Genomic DNA, 12,036 nt, shown 5'->3' with positions numbered 1-12,036 from the left:
TTGCCATTATAAAAGATTCTTGGAAAGTTTTTTTTTTAGAAGCTTTAACGCTTCCAATCTTTGCAACAGGCCTTTGAAATTCACAGGGAAGTAAGTCCTCTGGTTAAAGAAGCAACTCTTCTTCAGTCTGTCAAATTCTGTTCACATTCTAATGAGAGAGGAAAAAGTCATTTTTCCCTCTCTTGTTTCAGTTCTTCAGGAAAAACTTTGTCATGATGTCAGACATGGAATTTCTAAGGTCAGGTCCATGCTACTGCCAAAGCAGCAGCATGCATTGCCCTGGGGAGGCCAGGAAGCTGTCAGAGCCATTGTAGTGTCAGGGTAAGTGGGAGAGAAGAACTGGGTTGAGGTGTCCCTGACCATCTCCATATTGCAGGTTCCTGTCCCTCTCATGGGGTAATAGTTTTCTACTGGTAGCTAATGTCCTGTAGTTCAAGTAGTAGAAGGCTCAGCTTTAGTGCTGAAGATTGAGGCTTCAAAACCTACCAATGATAAATGATGTGAGAGGTTTTCTCCCCAGAAATCTAGGAAATTATATACGGAATAAAGCTTTCAGTGTAGTTAGGTTGCAAAATCAAGCACTCAAAAGTTAGGAAATACTAGATTTGAGGTTGTCCAGGCAATCTTAATTCTGTCCCACTATGTTGTCTGCATTATGATATAGTTTTAATGACATGATCCCACGCTATTTTTTTTCCCCACAGTGTATCTGCACAAAATAGATGAATAAGGAGGCAGAATTAAGTTGTATGGGCAACTGTAAATTTGTCAGTTTCTTGAGTGCTTCAGCTTTCAGCTTGAATAACATTCTTTTAACATGCATTACATAACAAAAATAGTGTGTTGTAGTATAAACCCTCACTCAGTTCTTTGGAAGAAACTTCAGCTTTAAGTATATTATTCTTTAACTGTATACAATGGGTTTTCTTGCACCTTCCTGTAGTACAGGGTACTGTCAGAGATAGGACACAGGATTAGAGGGATCACTGGTCTAATGGTCTAATCCAGTGTGGCAATGAGTACTACATTATGTATTTTTTGGGGTGAGGAGAGAAGCAACAACAGAATATCAGGGCACTAGAAATGGACACCCTGCAGAAATAACACTGCTTTTCTCTCTTGGATAGATTCTTTTTGTCTTCTCTGCTCCTGGTCTCTGACTGTGTCACTAAAGACTGTCACTAAAGACTATGTACCATGATTGGTTTCCACTCTGTATCCTTAGTGACAGCTAACGTGTGCATTTACAGTTTGAGTCGGTTTCATTGCATGATGCCCAAGTTGCTATAGCACAAATAACTAATGAATCTTCCAGTAATCCAGCAGAGTTGACTAAGGGTGCTAGTATATGTCTCTGTGTTAAAGGCATTACGTATTTTGTGCCAATCTTACTTTATCTCAATAGGTACAAAGAATTTTACGTGAAAGATTTTGTCACCAGTGCCCTAATGGAAAACTGTTTGGGGTTCAACTTCAGTACAAGTGAGTAAGCAACTTCATAACTTTGTGGGCAGCTGCTTTAATATTTTGACCTCAGTTTAAACATAAATTCTGATTTGTACAGGGCCTGTTATGCCTTTGATCTTTTTTCTGTTAAGTAGTGATTTTAAAATGCACTTAAAAGAAGCAGCTTCTTAAAACTTCAGTAGAGCTTGAAACTCATTTAAACTTTGTTTTAAAATTAGATTATTAGAAAGACTTGCATTCCTGTTTTTCATGTGTATAAACTTCTAAAAGAAAATCACCTTCTGGGCTGAATTTTTCTCCTGTATGTTCAAGAAACTCCTACATTTTGTCCATTCCCACCCCTTCTCAGGTTGTTTATTTAAATGTTTGAATGTTTGTTAGTTTAAGTTCATCCAAAAGTTGAGAGACCTTGGTTTGTATCTTCTTCTCCCAGGTCTTCCTGCCTGGAGCCTTTCCTGCTTTGTCAGAACACTGCAAGGAGTTTCTGCTAGAACCTGCACACCCCTAGCAGTCTAGTTCCTGACTATTCTCCCCTTCATTGCAGCCTCCTGCTGTTCTTTATAGGGCAGTCACCCTGATCTTGCCTAGATGTGGCTTATTCTGTAATCAGGGTGGCTAGCTCCAGCCTTAAGGGGTGAGCGACCCTGTTACAGGAACCAATAATGAAACATTTGCTAGTATAAATTAGGACTCCAAAAAATAACATGGTGCGAGGTAAATAGTGGTGTCCCCCAGGGGTTTGTACTGGGCCAGTCCTATTCAACATATTCGTAAATGATCTGGAAAAAGGGATAAACAGTGAGGTGGGAAAATTTGCAGATGATACAAAACTACTCAAGATAATTAAGTCCCAGGCAGACTGCAAAGAGCTACAAAAGGATCTCTCAAAACTGGGTAACAAAATGGCAGATGAAATTTGATGCAAAGTAATGCACATTGAAAAACATAATCCCAACTATACATATAAAATGATGGGGTCTAATTAGCTACTACCACTCAAGAAAGAGATCTTGGAATCATTGTGGATAGCTCTCTGAAAACATCCACTCCATGTACAGTAGCAGTCAAAAAAGCAAACAGAATGTTAGGAATCATTAAAAAAGGGCTAGATTACAAGACAGAAAAATCATATTGCCTCTATAAATCAGTGGTTCACCCACATCTTGAATACTGCATGCTGATGTGGTTGCCCCATCTCAAAAAAGATATATTGGAATTGGAAAATGTTCAGAAAAGGGCAACAAAAATGATTTGGGGTATGGAACAGCTTCCATATGAGGAGAGATTAATAAGACTTTTCAGCTTGGAAAAGAGATGGCGAAGGGGAGATATGATAGAGGTCTACAAAATCATGACTGGTGTGGAGAAAATAAATAAGGAAGTGTTATTTACTCCTTCTCATAATACAAGAACTAGGGGTCACCAAATGAAATTAATAGGCAGCAGGTTTAAAACAAACAAAAGGAGGTATTTTTTCACACATTGCACAGTTAACCCATGGAACTCCTTGCCAGAGGATATTGTGCAGGCCAAGACTATATAACAGGGTTCAAAAAAGAACTAGGTAAGTTCATGGAGGATAGGTCCATCAATGGCTAATAACCAGGATGGGCAGGGATGGTGTCCCTAGCCTTTGTTTGCCAGAAGCTGGGAATGGGTGATGGGATGGATCACTTGATGATTACCTACTCTGTTCATTCCCTGTGGCACACCTGGCATTGGCCACGGTCAGAAGACAGGATACTGGGCTAGATGAATCTTTCATCTGACCCTGTATGGCTGATCTTATGTTGTTAACATTTATTGTCTTCCTCTTTTGATAATGAAGAATTTATTTTGAATATTGATCACTCATTGCTGAAAGACATCCAAGATTCTGTAAGAGTTACTTTTTTCTCTTTTCTTCCAAGTGTATTCTTCCCTCTCAATGGAAGATTGTTTCAGTTGTTAACAGTAACTCCCATTCTTTTCTCTTTTTTCCCCATTGTCAATGTAAGAAAATTAGTGTTCCTACTATAAAATGCATATTGTAACCGACTTTTAAAAAAAACGAATAAAACAAATGTTATGCTCGCATTCTTCACTGAATTAATTCAGTTTTTGGGGGAAATAAATGTAGAATATAAAACCTGATCCTCATTGTTACAAAAAAAATATCGTGTGGACCCCTTCCATATGTTTTTGGGGTCTTTAAAAAAAATTACCAATCGCAGGGGATGATCTCCACAGTAACAAAGGTGGCACTGATGTTGTTACGCTGTGGAGAGGCAACATGATGAAAAACTGGAAATCAGCAGGACAGTTTTCATTCCTCAGTTATGGCAGAGAACTGAAAAAGCCCTTGTGGTTACTAGAATCTCTCTACAACCATTTCAGTGTTTTACAGTAACACTTCAATGAATCACTTACATTATCTTAATATACAGTAAAGATACCCTAAAGGGAAATAGCTTTGCCTTAAGGAAGGACATCTAGAACTGACAGCTTAGTAGTTCAGTAATTGTTTAAATTTCTAACAAGAAGTATTTGTCTGAACTCCAAGTAACATTCCCATAACTCTAGATTGGTGTGAAGTTTGAGTAACACATTCATAAAAACCTGTGTGAAGAATTCATAGTTCCGTATTCGTACCAGAATAATATAGAATAAGTGTACCACTTTGTGATAAATGACTTCCTGTTTCTATTTAAATTCTAACATTCTATGCTAAATCAATTCACTTAAACTCTGAACACTATTCTAGCCATCTTTATTTTCTGTAATTTCATTGTAAACTTAAGTTCTGTCAAAGTTCACCTATGCTGTAGTTTAAACACCCTGAGTTTCAGTGAATGCATCAGAAGCTTAGTATGGGTAATCAGTTGGTTAAAATTATTTAGTCGGTGATTCCACATCTGTCCTCATGGTCTCTTAGCTGGCACATTTTGAAGCATTTTTTCTCTCTTCCTTTTGTTGTTGTAACACCATTTGTTTGTCAACCTGTTGCTGTTTAAAAGTCTTAATACTAATTGAGGTTAGTTCCTTTCCTATTTGAAGAAAGGAGCTAAGAACTAAATGTAATAGTTTTTCTCTGAAATTTGCCTTCCATGTATGGCATAGTGGTGCGTAACATGGTATTTAGAAGAACCAGTGATACTTTTTATAACACACATTTTTAATGTTTATGAAATCTGAGTCTAATCTTGGATTTTATTACATTTTGCACCCAGTGGATGTTACTGTGATTGCAGTTAACCGGCCATCCTGTGTTAGGCTTCTTTTTTTCTTATCTGAATTCTCTTCTACAGCTACAGCAAATACTCCTGTTCCTAAAGTTTTAACTTACTGTCATTGTCATTATAGACATCTACTGGAGCTGCTGAAACGAACCATTATCCATGGAGAAAGTAACTCTGCACTCATCATTGGACCCCGGGGATCAGGAAAGACTATGGTAAAAGCTCTTAGTACAAGTTGATGTAGGGTCAAATTGTACCCTGGTGTAAATGGGTGCAACTCCATCGGTGTCCCTGAAGTTACACCACAGCGGAGTTTGGCTTTTGATCACTTCCTGTCTTTGTGGGGTTTTATTTTTAAAGATATCTTGTTTTGCTAATGCTTTTTTTATGAGCATTTCAGGAGATGTATTAATGAGGCTGTTCAAAAGAAAAACCTTACTTAAATTTTTCTTTGTCTTTCTGAAATTATAATATTCAGATGTCTGTAGTTCAAATACAAGAATTTCATATTTCAGTCAGATTTTATGTGCAGTTTACAATAAAGCGTGTAACAGGAACGCTGCCTCCAGCCTGCCCCCTTGTGGTATAGGGTGGCTCTGCAAGCACCCCGCTTCAGTTTTTTCTCTCTGGGGTCTTGGAAATAATCCACCAAGCTTTCTTCTGGCTAATGGTACTCTTGGTTGGGCTGGTTTACTAACAAACAGTACAGAACACTCAGTGCCCAAAGTAAAGTCATCACTGTAACACAAGTTCATACTCACTCTGGCACCTTCATTCCAATCTGCCCTTTATCCAGCAGCCATTGCCAGCCCTTTCTAGCAGGAGTCCTTCCCTGTTCTTCAAACAGCCACTCCCACTCTATCCTTCCCTCCCCAGGAAGGATCCAAAAATCCTCCTTGATTTGTCTTCTCTCTGGCTCAGAGAGGTCATCAGGCAAACCCCCTCTTTTGCTCTCCCCTAGTATCTTGGTCTCCTGCAGGAGCCTTGCTACTCTGCAGCCTTCTCCATGCTCCCTTTGTTGAAGTGTATGTCTCTGTCCACCTGGGCTTCTTTCTTATCCCAGAGGCCTGATCGAACCACATGATCCCTCCCTTCTGTGGAAAGGTGAACTTGTATCAGAGCTGGGGCTGAGACCCATTTTCCTTTAAAAGTGCATCCACCCTGTGACAAAGTATAACAGATTCCTTGTGTGACTGGCAGGAAATTCTCTGAATGCTACACTGTCCCACCAGCAGAATGTACCAGCTCTTAGGCATTATAGGCTTCTCTTACCTCAAACTGTAGGCTCTTAATTCATCATAGTGAGGAACAGAGGTAACTTGTGCTGCTGCATTAGTGGTGTTTCTCTGATTTGGCTTTGAGTGGCTGCACTAATGTTTGACCTGCTACTCAACTGACTTTTCCCTTTTAAAAATTGAGGGTTTTTTCCTACCAAAAAATGGGAATTTGTCATTGGAAGCAGGTCCTGCTTTATGAAGTTTCGATTTGCTTTAACTGTTTTTCATTCTTGTCTGTGAAGCTCCCTGATGTCTGTATAAAATCTGTAACTCAGACTTGTTTCTACTGAAGTCATTGCAGCTCTACTTAGAGTTGTCAGTGTGGATCCCACTGTAGGCACGTGCACTGTGTGAGAGGCCATAATCTTTTTTGCTTATCCGTATCCACGTGGGCTGCATATGCACCTTGTGCTCCAATGCAAGGGCATAAAGGCAAAGTGGCCCTGACTCTCCCTCCATTCCCTCTTACTACCTGTGGTAGCAGTACGGAACCTGGATTGTGTCTGACCCATTTGGATTTTTGTCTAAGCTCCAGATTTATCTAAAACACTCATCACTACTTAGCTTACTTCATAAAGTTCCTCATTTTTTGGACATTCCAAAAAAGCCCAGACATGATGGGGGAAACCCTTTGCAGACCTGTTTGTGCACCCCTGTACAGCAGGACAAAGTTGTACAATGGTTAAAATATGGCAAACTGTAAGCCTTCAAAGTTTACATCCTGCTCTGTGTTACTGTCTAATGCCCTGCTGAACACAATCTGTCTCTCTTCTGCCTTGGGGAAGCTCTTATCCCCAGTGAACGCTTCTTTTCCTTGTGCTCTCAGAAATCAAGGGACACAAGGCTCAAATTGCATCTCTTGGAACAATCCACTGAAGGTAGCCTCCGATCTAGAGGAAGAAATGTCATCCTGTCTGGAACCTAGGAGGCTTTCCTCTGATAGTGCACCAGAAACTAGGTACACCTCCAGTTTCAGCAGGGAGAAGAGATCAAAGAAAGCAGTTGAATCAGCACAAGGAATCATGGCACCGTTGGATATGTTCTCTATACTAATGACATCAATGCTGTTGTCTTTATTGCTGGCTCTAGGACAGTGACCCAAAACACTCTCCGCATCAGGTATGTGCGCAGAGCTGCGTTTGCAGTAGTGCTTGACATAACGTCCTCCTCAGAAGGAGGACTCAGTCCAAGGGTGGTAGTTCAAGGCCATTCAGCTTCAGAGATGGTAACAGAGCACCAGCACCCAGTAAGGTCAGAGACTTGGGCTTTGGTACCAGCACTGACTGAGGAACCACTCCAGATGCAGGGGTTTGCCTTTGAAGATCCACCTTTACTTTTCTTCCTGGCACTAACATCATTACTACTGAGCTTCATAGGAACTGTGCCTGATGGCATTGCTTATCCTAGAGGTGTTCTACCCCTGATCAGACCATTCTAGTCTCTTTTTAGGAGGGGACTCTGATGGAGACAGGAGAGATGAAACACCTCTAGGACAAGCAAGGGTGCCCATTACTATTGCTCTTATAAGACTGGTAGTGGATGGGTTACCCACAATCTGGCCAACACCAGTACAATATGCCATTGTGGCCCTATTGGCCTTGATGACTATTGCTATCTCACTGGTCCCAGAGTTGTGCCCCATCACATATCTCCATGAGGAGGAGGTGATTACCAGTTCTCCTTGGCGTCAGTAGGCCCCCTTTGCCAGAACCAGAAGAGCAGCTGGGTATGCTGCCAGAACAAGCCTGGGGGAGACACACCAGCTTCCCTCCCCTCCCCAAGAATCTTCTTCCTCCCCCAATGAGGCAGTCACTGTGGATACCTTGGATATTGAAACTATTCAGTTCAAGAGAATATTTGTGAACTATTTGACATCTTAAGTTCTGCTGTTCCACAAGAATAGTCCTATCCATCAGTAAGGGTTTGATGGAGCCTACGATGGAATATTTGGCATGCACTGGCCTTGCCCCCCCTCAACCTCATGCAAAGAAGAGGTGCAAATACCACCTAAGGTGGTTGAGCAGTTGTGTGTGCACCCTATACCAGGGTGCTTGTTGTCAGCAGTACAAAAAAACCCAGTCAGCTCAAGGACAAGGATCTGAGAAAAATTGACCTTTTTGGCAAGAAGACAAACTTGTTTCACGTTACAAATTATCAAGCACTATGAAGTGCACATTCCTTGTATGGGAAAGGATGACCCCATTACTCTCAACTCCCACAGAACTGCATGGTTCTTTGAGATGATGTCACTGTGGATCCCATGACCTTCCCTCCAACCCTGCTTTGAGTCCTCAGCTAACTTGTGCTTTGAATTGTGAGGGATCTGTTGGAGAGTTGCAGCCACTCCATCCTTTATGCCCTTGCACATGAGCATAAAAAGGCACAGGGTGCGTGGATGTCCTTGACAGACTGCTATGCAAAAAAACTCCAGCCTCATGCATGTGAGGTGCATGCTCACCTGCAGTGGCACCTAAACTGATGACAACATCGCAAAAAAAAGCTACTTTAGGTAGCATAAGTAACTGTTGATTTGTTAACCTACACATATAATACACTAATTATGGCTCCTCTGTTGGGATCAGGATCTGTTATGAGCCTAATTTAAGTGTGTAAGCAACTTCCATTACCTGTAAAATGCTGACATAATGGACTAGAGTATGGTGATTCTGGTTATAGGACTTGATTAGAGTACATACTTAATAGGTGCTTTTCCTGTACTGTATATCATGTCACCTTGTTCATAGGGAGCCTTTAGTCAGAGTACGTTGAGTAACACTTAAGTGGTTGCTATGTACATGCATTTACAGTTTTACCAAACTGAATAACAAAGCTTAAAAGGCTATATTATATATTTGTTATAAACTGTGTGTAACCTTTCAGCTAAAAAAATTACCTTTTTGTAATATAAAAATTGTCTCAAACTGGTAAGCTATAAAATAGCTGAAGAATTTTCATAATTGTAACATTAAAAAAATTGGTATGGTTAACAACTAAAGTACCTTTTTTTAAAGCCCTTTAAGAGATGGCTTTGTGATGGAGACATTGACAAACATTTCACTACATAAAAGTGCCTGTACCAACATTTCGATGGTTTTGTCTACTGCACTTTTTGAAGTGCTAAATAGTAGTATTCTTCCAATATCATTGGGCTCTCACTCTTCAGAATTGAAAGTATGCTAATGTTGCCAGTACAAAAACTCTGCATAGAGCAGCCCTAAAATAGAGATCATACCCACAAAGCAGACCGTGTGAAGGACAGACTGAGATTGTTGACCTGAATTTGATGGGTTAGTGATTATGGCTCGCCACTGATCGCAACCGACCAGAAGATTTATAGGTTCTTATCCAATTCAGACTACAGAGTTTAAGAACTCAGAGAGTTCTATATTGGGAGAGGATTCTCGGGGTGCTTGGCAAGAACAAGTACACTGAGGACAATACCAAATTGATAAAACCTTTATTGAAATTAACATAAAAATAAGAAATGCAATTAAATTTATAACTGCAAAACAGTAAAAATTCTGACACTCCTGGTGGTACCATCTCTATTATAAGTACCTTAACCTAACGTACTCATACCATTCCTTGAGGACCTGGGAATAGGAGATAAAGGACCAGCCTCACTCCTGGCATGCCCGATGATGCGATGGTGCTGGCTTCCCCAGTGGTTAGGAATGTTGAGTAGTTGTACAATACTGCATAAGCTGAGCTGATAGCGTGAAAGAAGATAGGATAGATAGACAGAGCTTAGAATTTAGAAGAGCGGAACTTATCCCTAAAGCTATCCCTAAAGACTGACTATTGAATCTCTCTTACAGGGTATTATAGGATCCCGACCTATGTAATTCAGGCTCAACGTACTATACCCAATCTTATTTCCATACCCTAAGAAATTTATTGGTACACTTCTCCTATAGGTTAGTGGATTATGACACTTCCTTTCTAAATATATTAATAAGGATTATCTCATTCCAAAACTGCCAGCCTAGGCTCTCTTGATGACCTCCAAGTTGTGGTGTACCCTGCAGTTACCAACCGGTTGAAGAAGTCAGATAAACATGTGATGCGATGTGGATAGTTCCTCCCTTTGGTTCCCCGAAGTTCAGGGACCATTCTTATCTGTGCCAAAGGTTGCCAGCTTTTATGCTGACATAACTGATCATAGTTTTTGCTATATTGCAGATCTTACAAGCCTGTAGGCTTCTTGCATTTTAACAAAACTTCTCATTAGGAAATACATGCCTCAACATATCCTAAATTCCAAGGAATTAATACTAATAAAAAATAAGAATTAAATGGATTAATTTCAGAAAAGAAATATATTAATTGATACTGCTGGCTGGATTAGTAGGAGATAATAGTTAGCAAATAATCCTATGGGCTACAAGATGGAGGAAAGGGATACAACATGTAAGCAGAGTGATCATAGTGGTGACAGACAAATGTCTAAATTATGTGTCTTGGGGCTTTCTACAATTAAAGACTTTAAAGTCTTCTCTTCCTCACCACAACAATTTCCAGCTTCAGTGTTCTTATGATCCTTTTCCCAGGATATGACCCATTTTGGCTACGTAAGTGAGCAGTTAATTCATAAGACAAATGAAATGTGTAAGTGTATTTAATTAGCTTCTTGAAGGTGAAAGGGAAGAAGTGGGTTTTCAGGAGAGCAATACTAGTGGAGAGGAAGTTGGATTTATGTTTAAAAGGAACTAATGATGTTGGATAGAGGAGGCAATGGGGGAGGAGAAGTAATGAATAAATATCAAATTCATACTAGAATCTAAAAATACTTACGTTTAAGGTCAGTTCTTGCCAAGGGCTGTGTAGAAAACTGAGAGCACAGATAAGTCTTTAAAATGGTGACTTTTTAAAAAAGTTGTTCTTTGGAACTATCAAGTTATGCACATTGTTGATTTATGTCATTGTATGCTGCTGTTAACTTTGTGCACCCTTTCCTGTCTTAGTGTGTAAGATGCAACGTGTGTGTGTGTGAGAGATGTCTTTAATAACATTTTCCACTCTTCAAGGTAAGGACCTTAACTACTTTTGTGTCTTGTACAGCATCAAGCACAATGGGGCCCAATCCTCATTGGGGCCTTTGGGTGCTACTGAAATCTACTAAATGAAAATGCTAGAGCTACCATTTTAGAATCTTTTAAAAGGCTTTTTTGCATTATTGGATTTTTATGTGCAGCTACAAAATAGTCTGCATGTTGTAACTTGAAAATTATTGGGAATACTTTTATATTCTGTTCTCACAAAGAACTGATACTACTCCTCCTCCTCCTCCTCCTCCACTTAACTCATGAAACATGGAAATAACAAAAGTTTTAGAATTTTGAATTTAGCCACAGTATCTGTCATCTTTCCTGCCAGTAACATGCTTCTCATGAAGTTTCATTCATGCCACAAAGTTCTGGATCCTTGCATTTCCTTTTTTAAAGATAGGAGTGATGAGCCCATATAGAAGGGTTTCATTGATCTGATTTGAAAGACTGATTTGAAAAACCTGAACAAAACATTTTTTGGAAAGTGTTTTTCCTCTACGGACGCAAATGCTAGATGTCAAGAATGTAGTTAATACAGGAAGTACTCATGTTCTTTTGAGTATCCTCAACCCAAACTAATAAAGGTTGATTCGATCAGTCACAAAGCAGTATCTTCAATTTTAGTAGATGTTTGATCCTCTTGTTTTATTTGCAGTTTCTTCTTCTTACTGTTTTTAATACTGGAGGTATTTTAATGTGAATTACGTTATTTTTTTCTAGTTATTAAATTATGTCTTAAAAGAGCTCATGGAAGTAAAGCAAGTGAGAGAGAACCTCTTGCAAGTTCATCTAAATGGCAAGTTATATTGCATTCTTTTAAATTAAAAATACTATATATTTGCTTTTTGTAGTGGGTTTTCACTTACTGTAAATCTAAACTAATAGTGCCTTTAAAGATGTTTCAGAATATCTGCTCTCATAAAAATCTTTGCCTGCTATCCATTGTTTAGTTATGAAAGATAGATTGTCTGAAGCAACATTTCAAGAGGTGTACAAGTAGTCTTACTTCAAAAATAATATAAAGTC

The 12,036-nt window shown here is 39.5% G+C and overlaps 1 protein-coding gene across 7 annotated transcripts in view; it reads left to right on the top strand.

The window, feature by feature from the left end:
* The window catches only part of ORC4 (origin recognition complex subunit 4), a 63,314-nt gene that overhangs the window by 28,140 nt on the left and 23,138 nt on the right, over nt 1-12,036 (top strand). For 5 of the 7 annotated variants that reach the window (XR_014713572.1, XR_014713574.1, XR_014713575.1 and 2 more), the window contains 3 exons: nt 1,406-1,482; nt 4,810-4,900; nt 11,731-11,806. Coding sequence is in view for 2 of the 7 variants with exons in the window: in XM_084643235.1 (XP_084499361.1) it covers nt 1,406-1,482; nt 4,810-4,900; nt 11,731-11,806 (244 nt within the window). In the remaining 5 variants the exon portion in view is untranslated. The remainder of the gene's footprint in view (nt 1-1,405; nt 1,483-4,809; nt 4,901-11,730; nt 11,807-12,036) is intronic. The other 2 variants (XR_014713571.1, XR_014713573.1) reach the window with 1 other exon arrangement.

Source organism: Lepidochelys olivacea, assembly GCF_965140295.1.
Source record: "Lepidochelys olivacea isolate rLepOli2 genome assembly, chromosome: 11".
Lineage (NCBI taxonomy): Eukaryota > Metazoa > Chordata > Testudines > Cheloniidae > Lepidochelys > Lepidochelys olivacea.
Note: the sequence above shows the minus strand (reverse complement) of the source record. Positions and strands in the feature narration are given on the sequence as shown.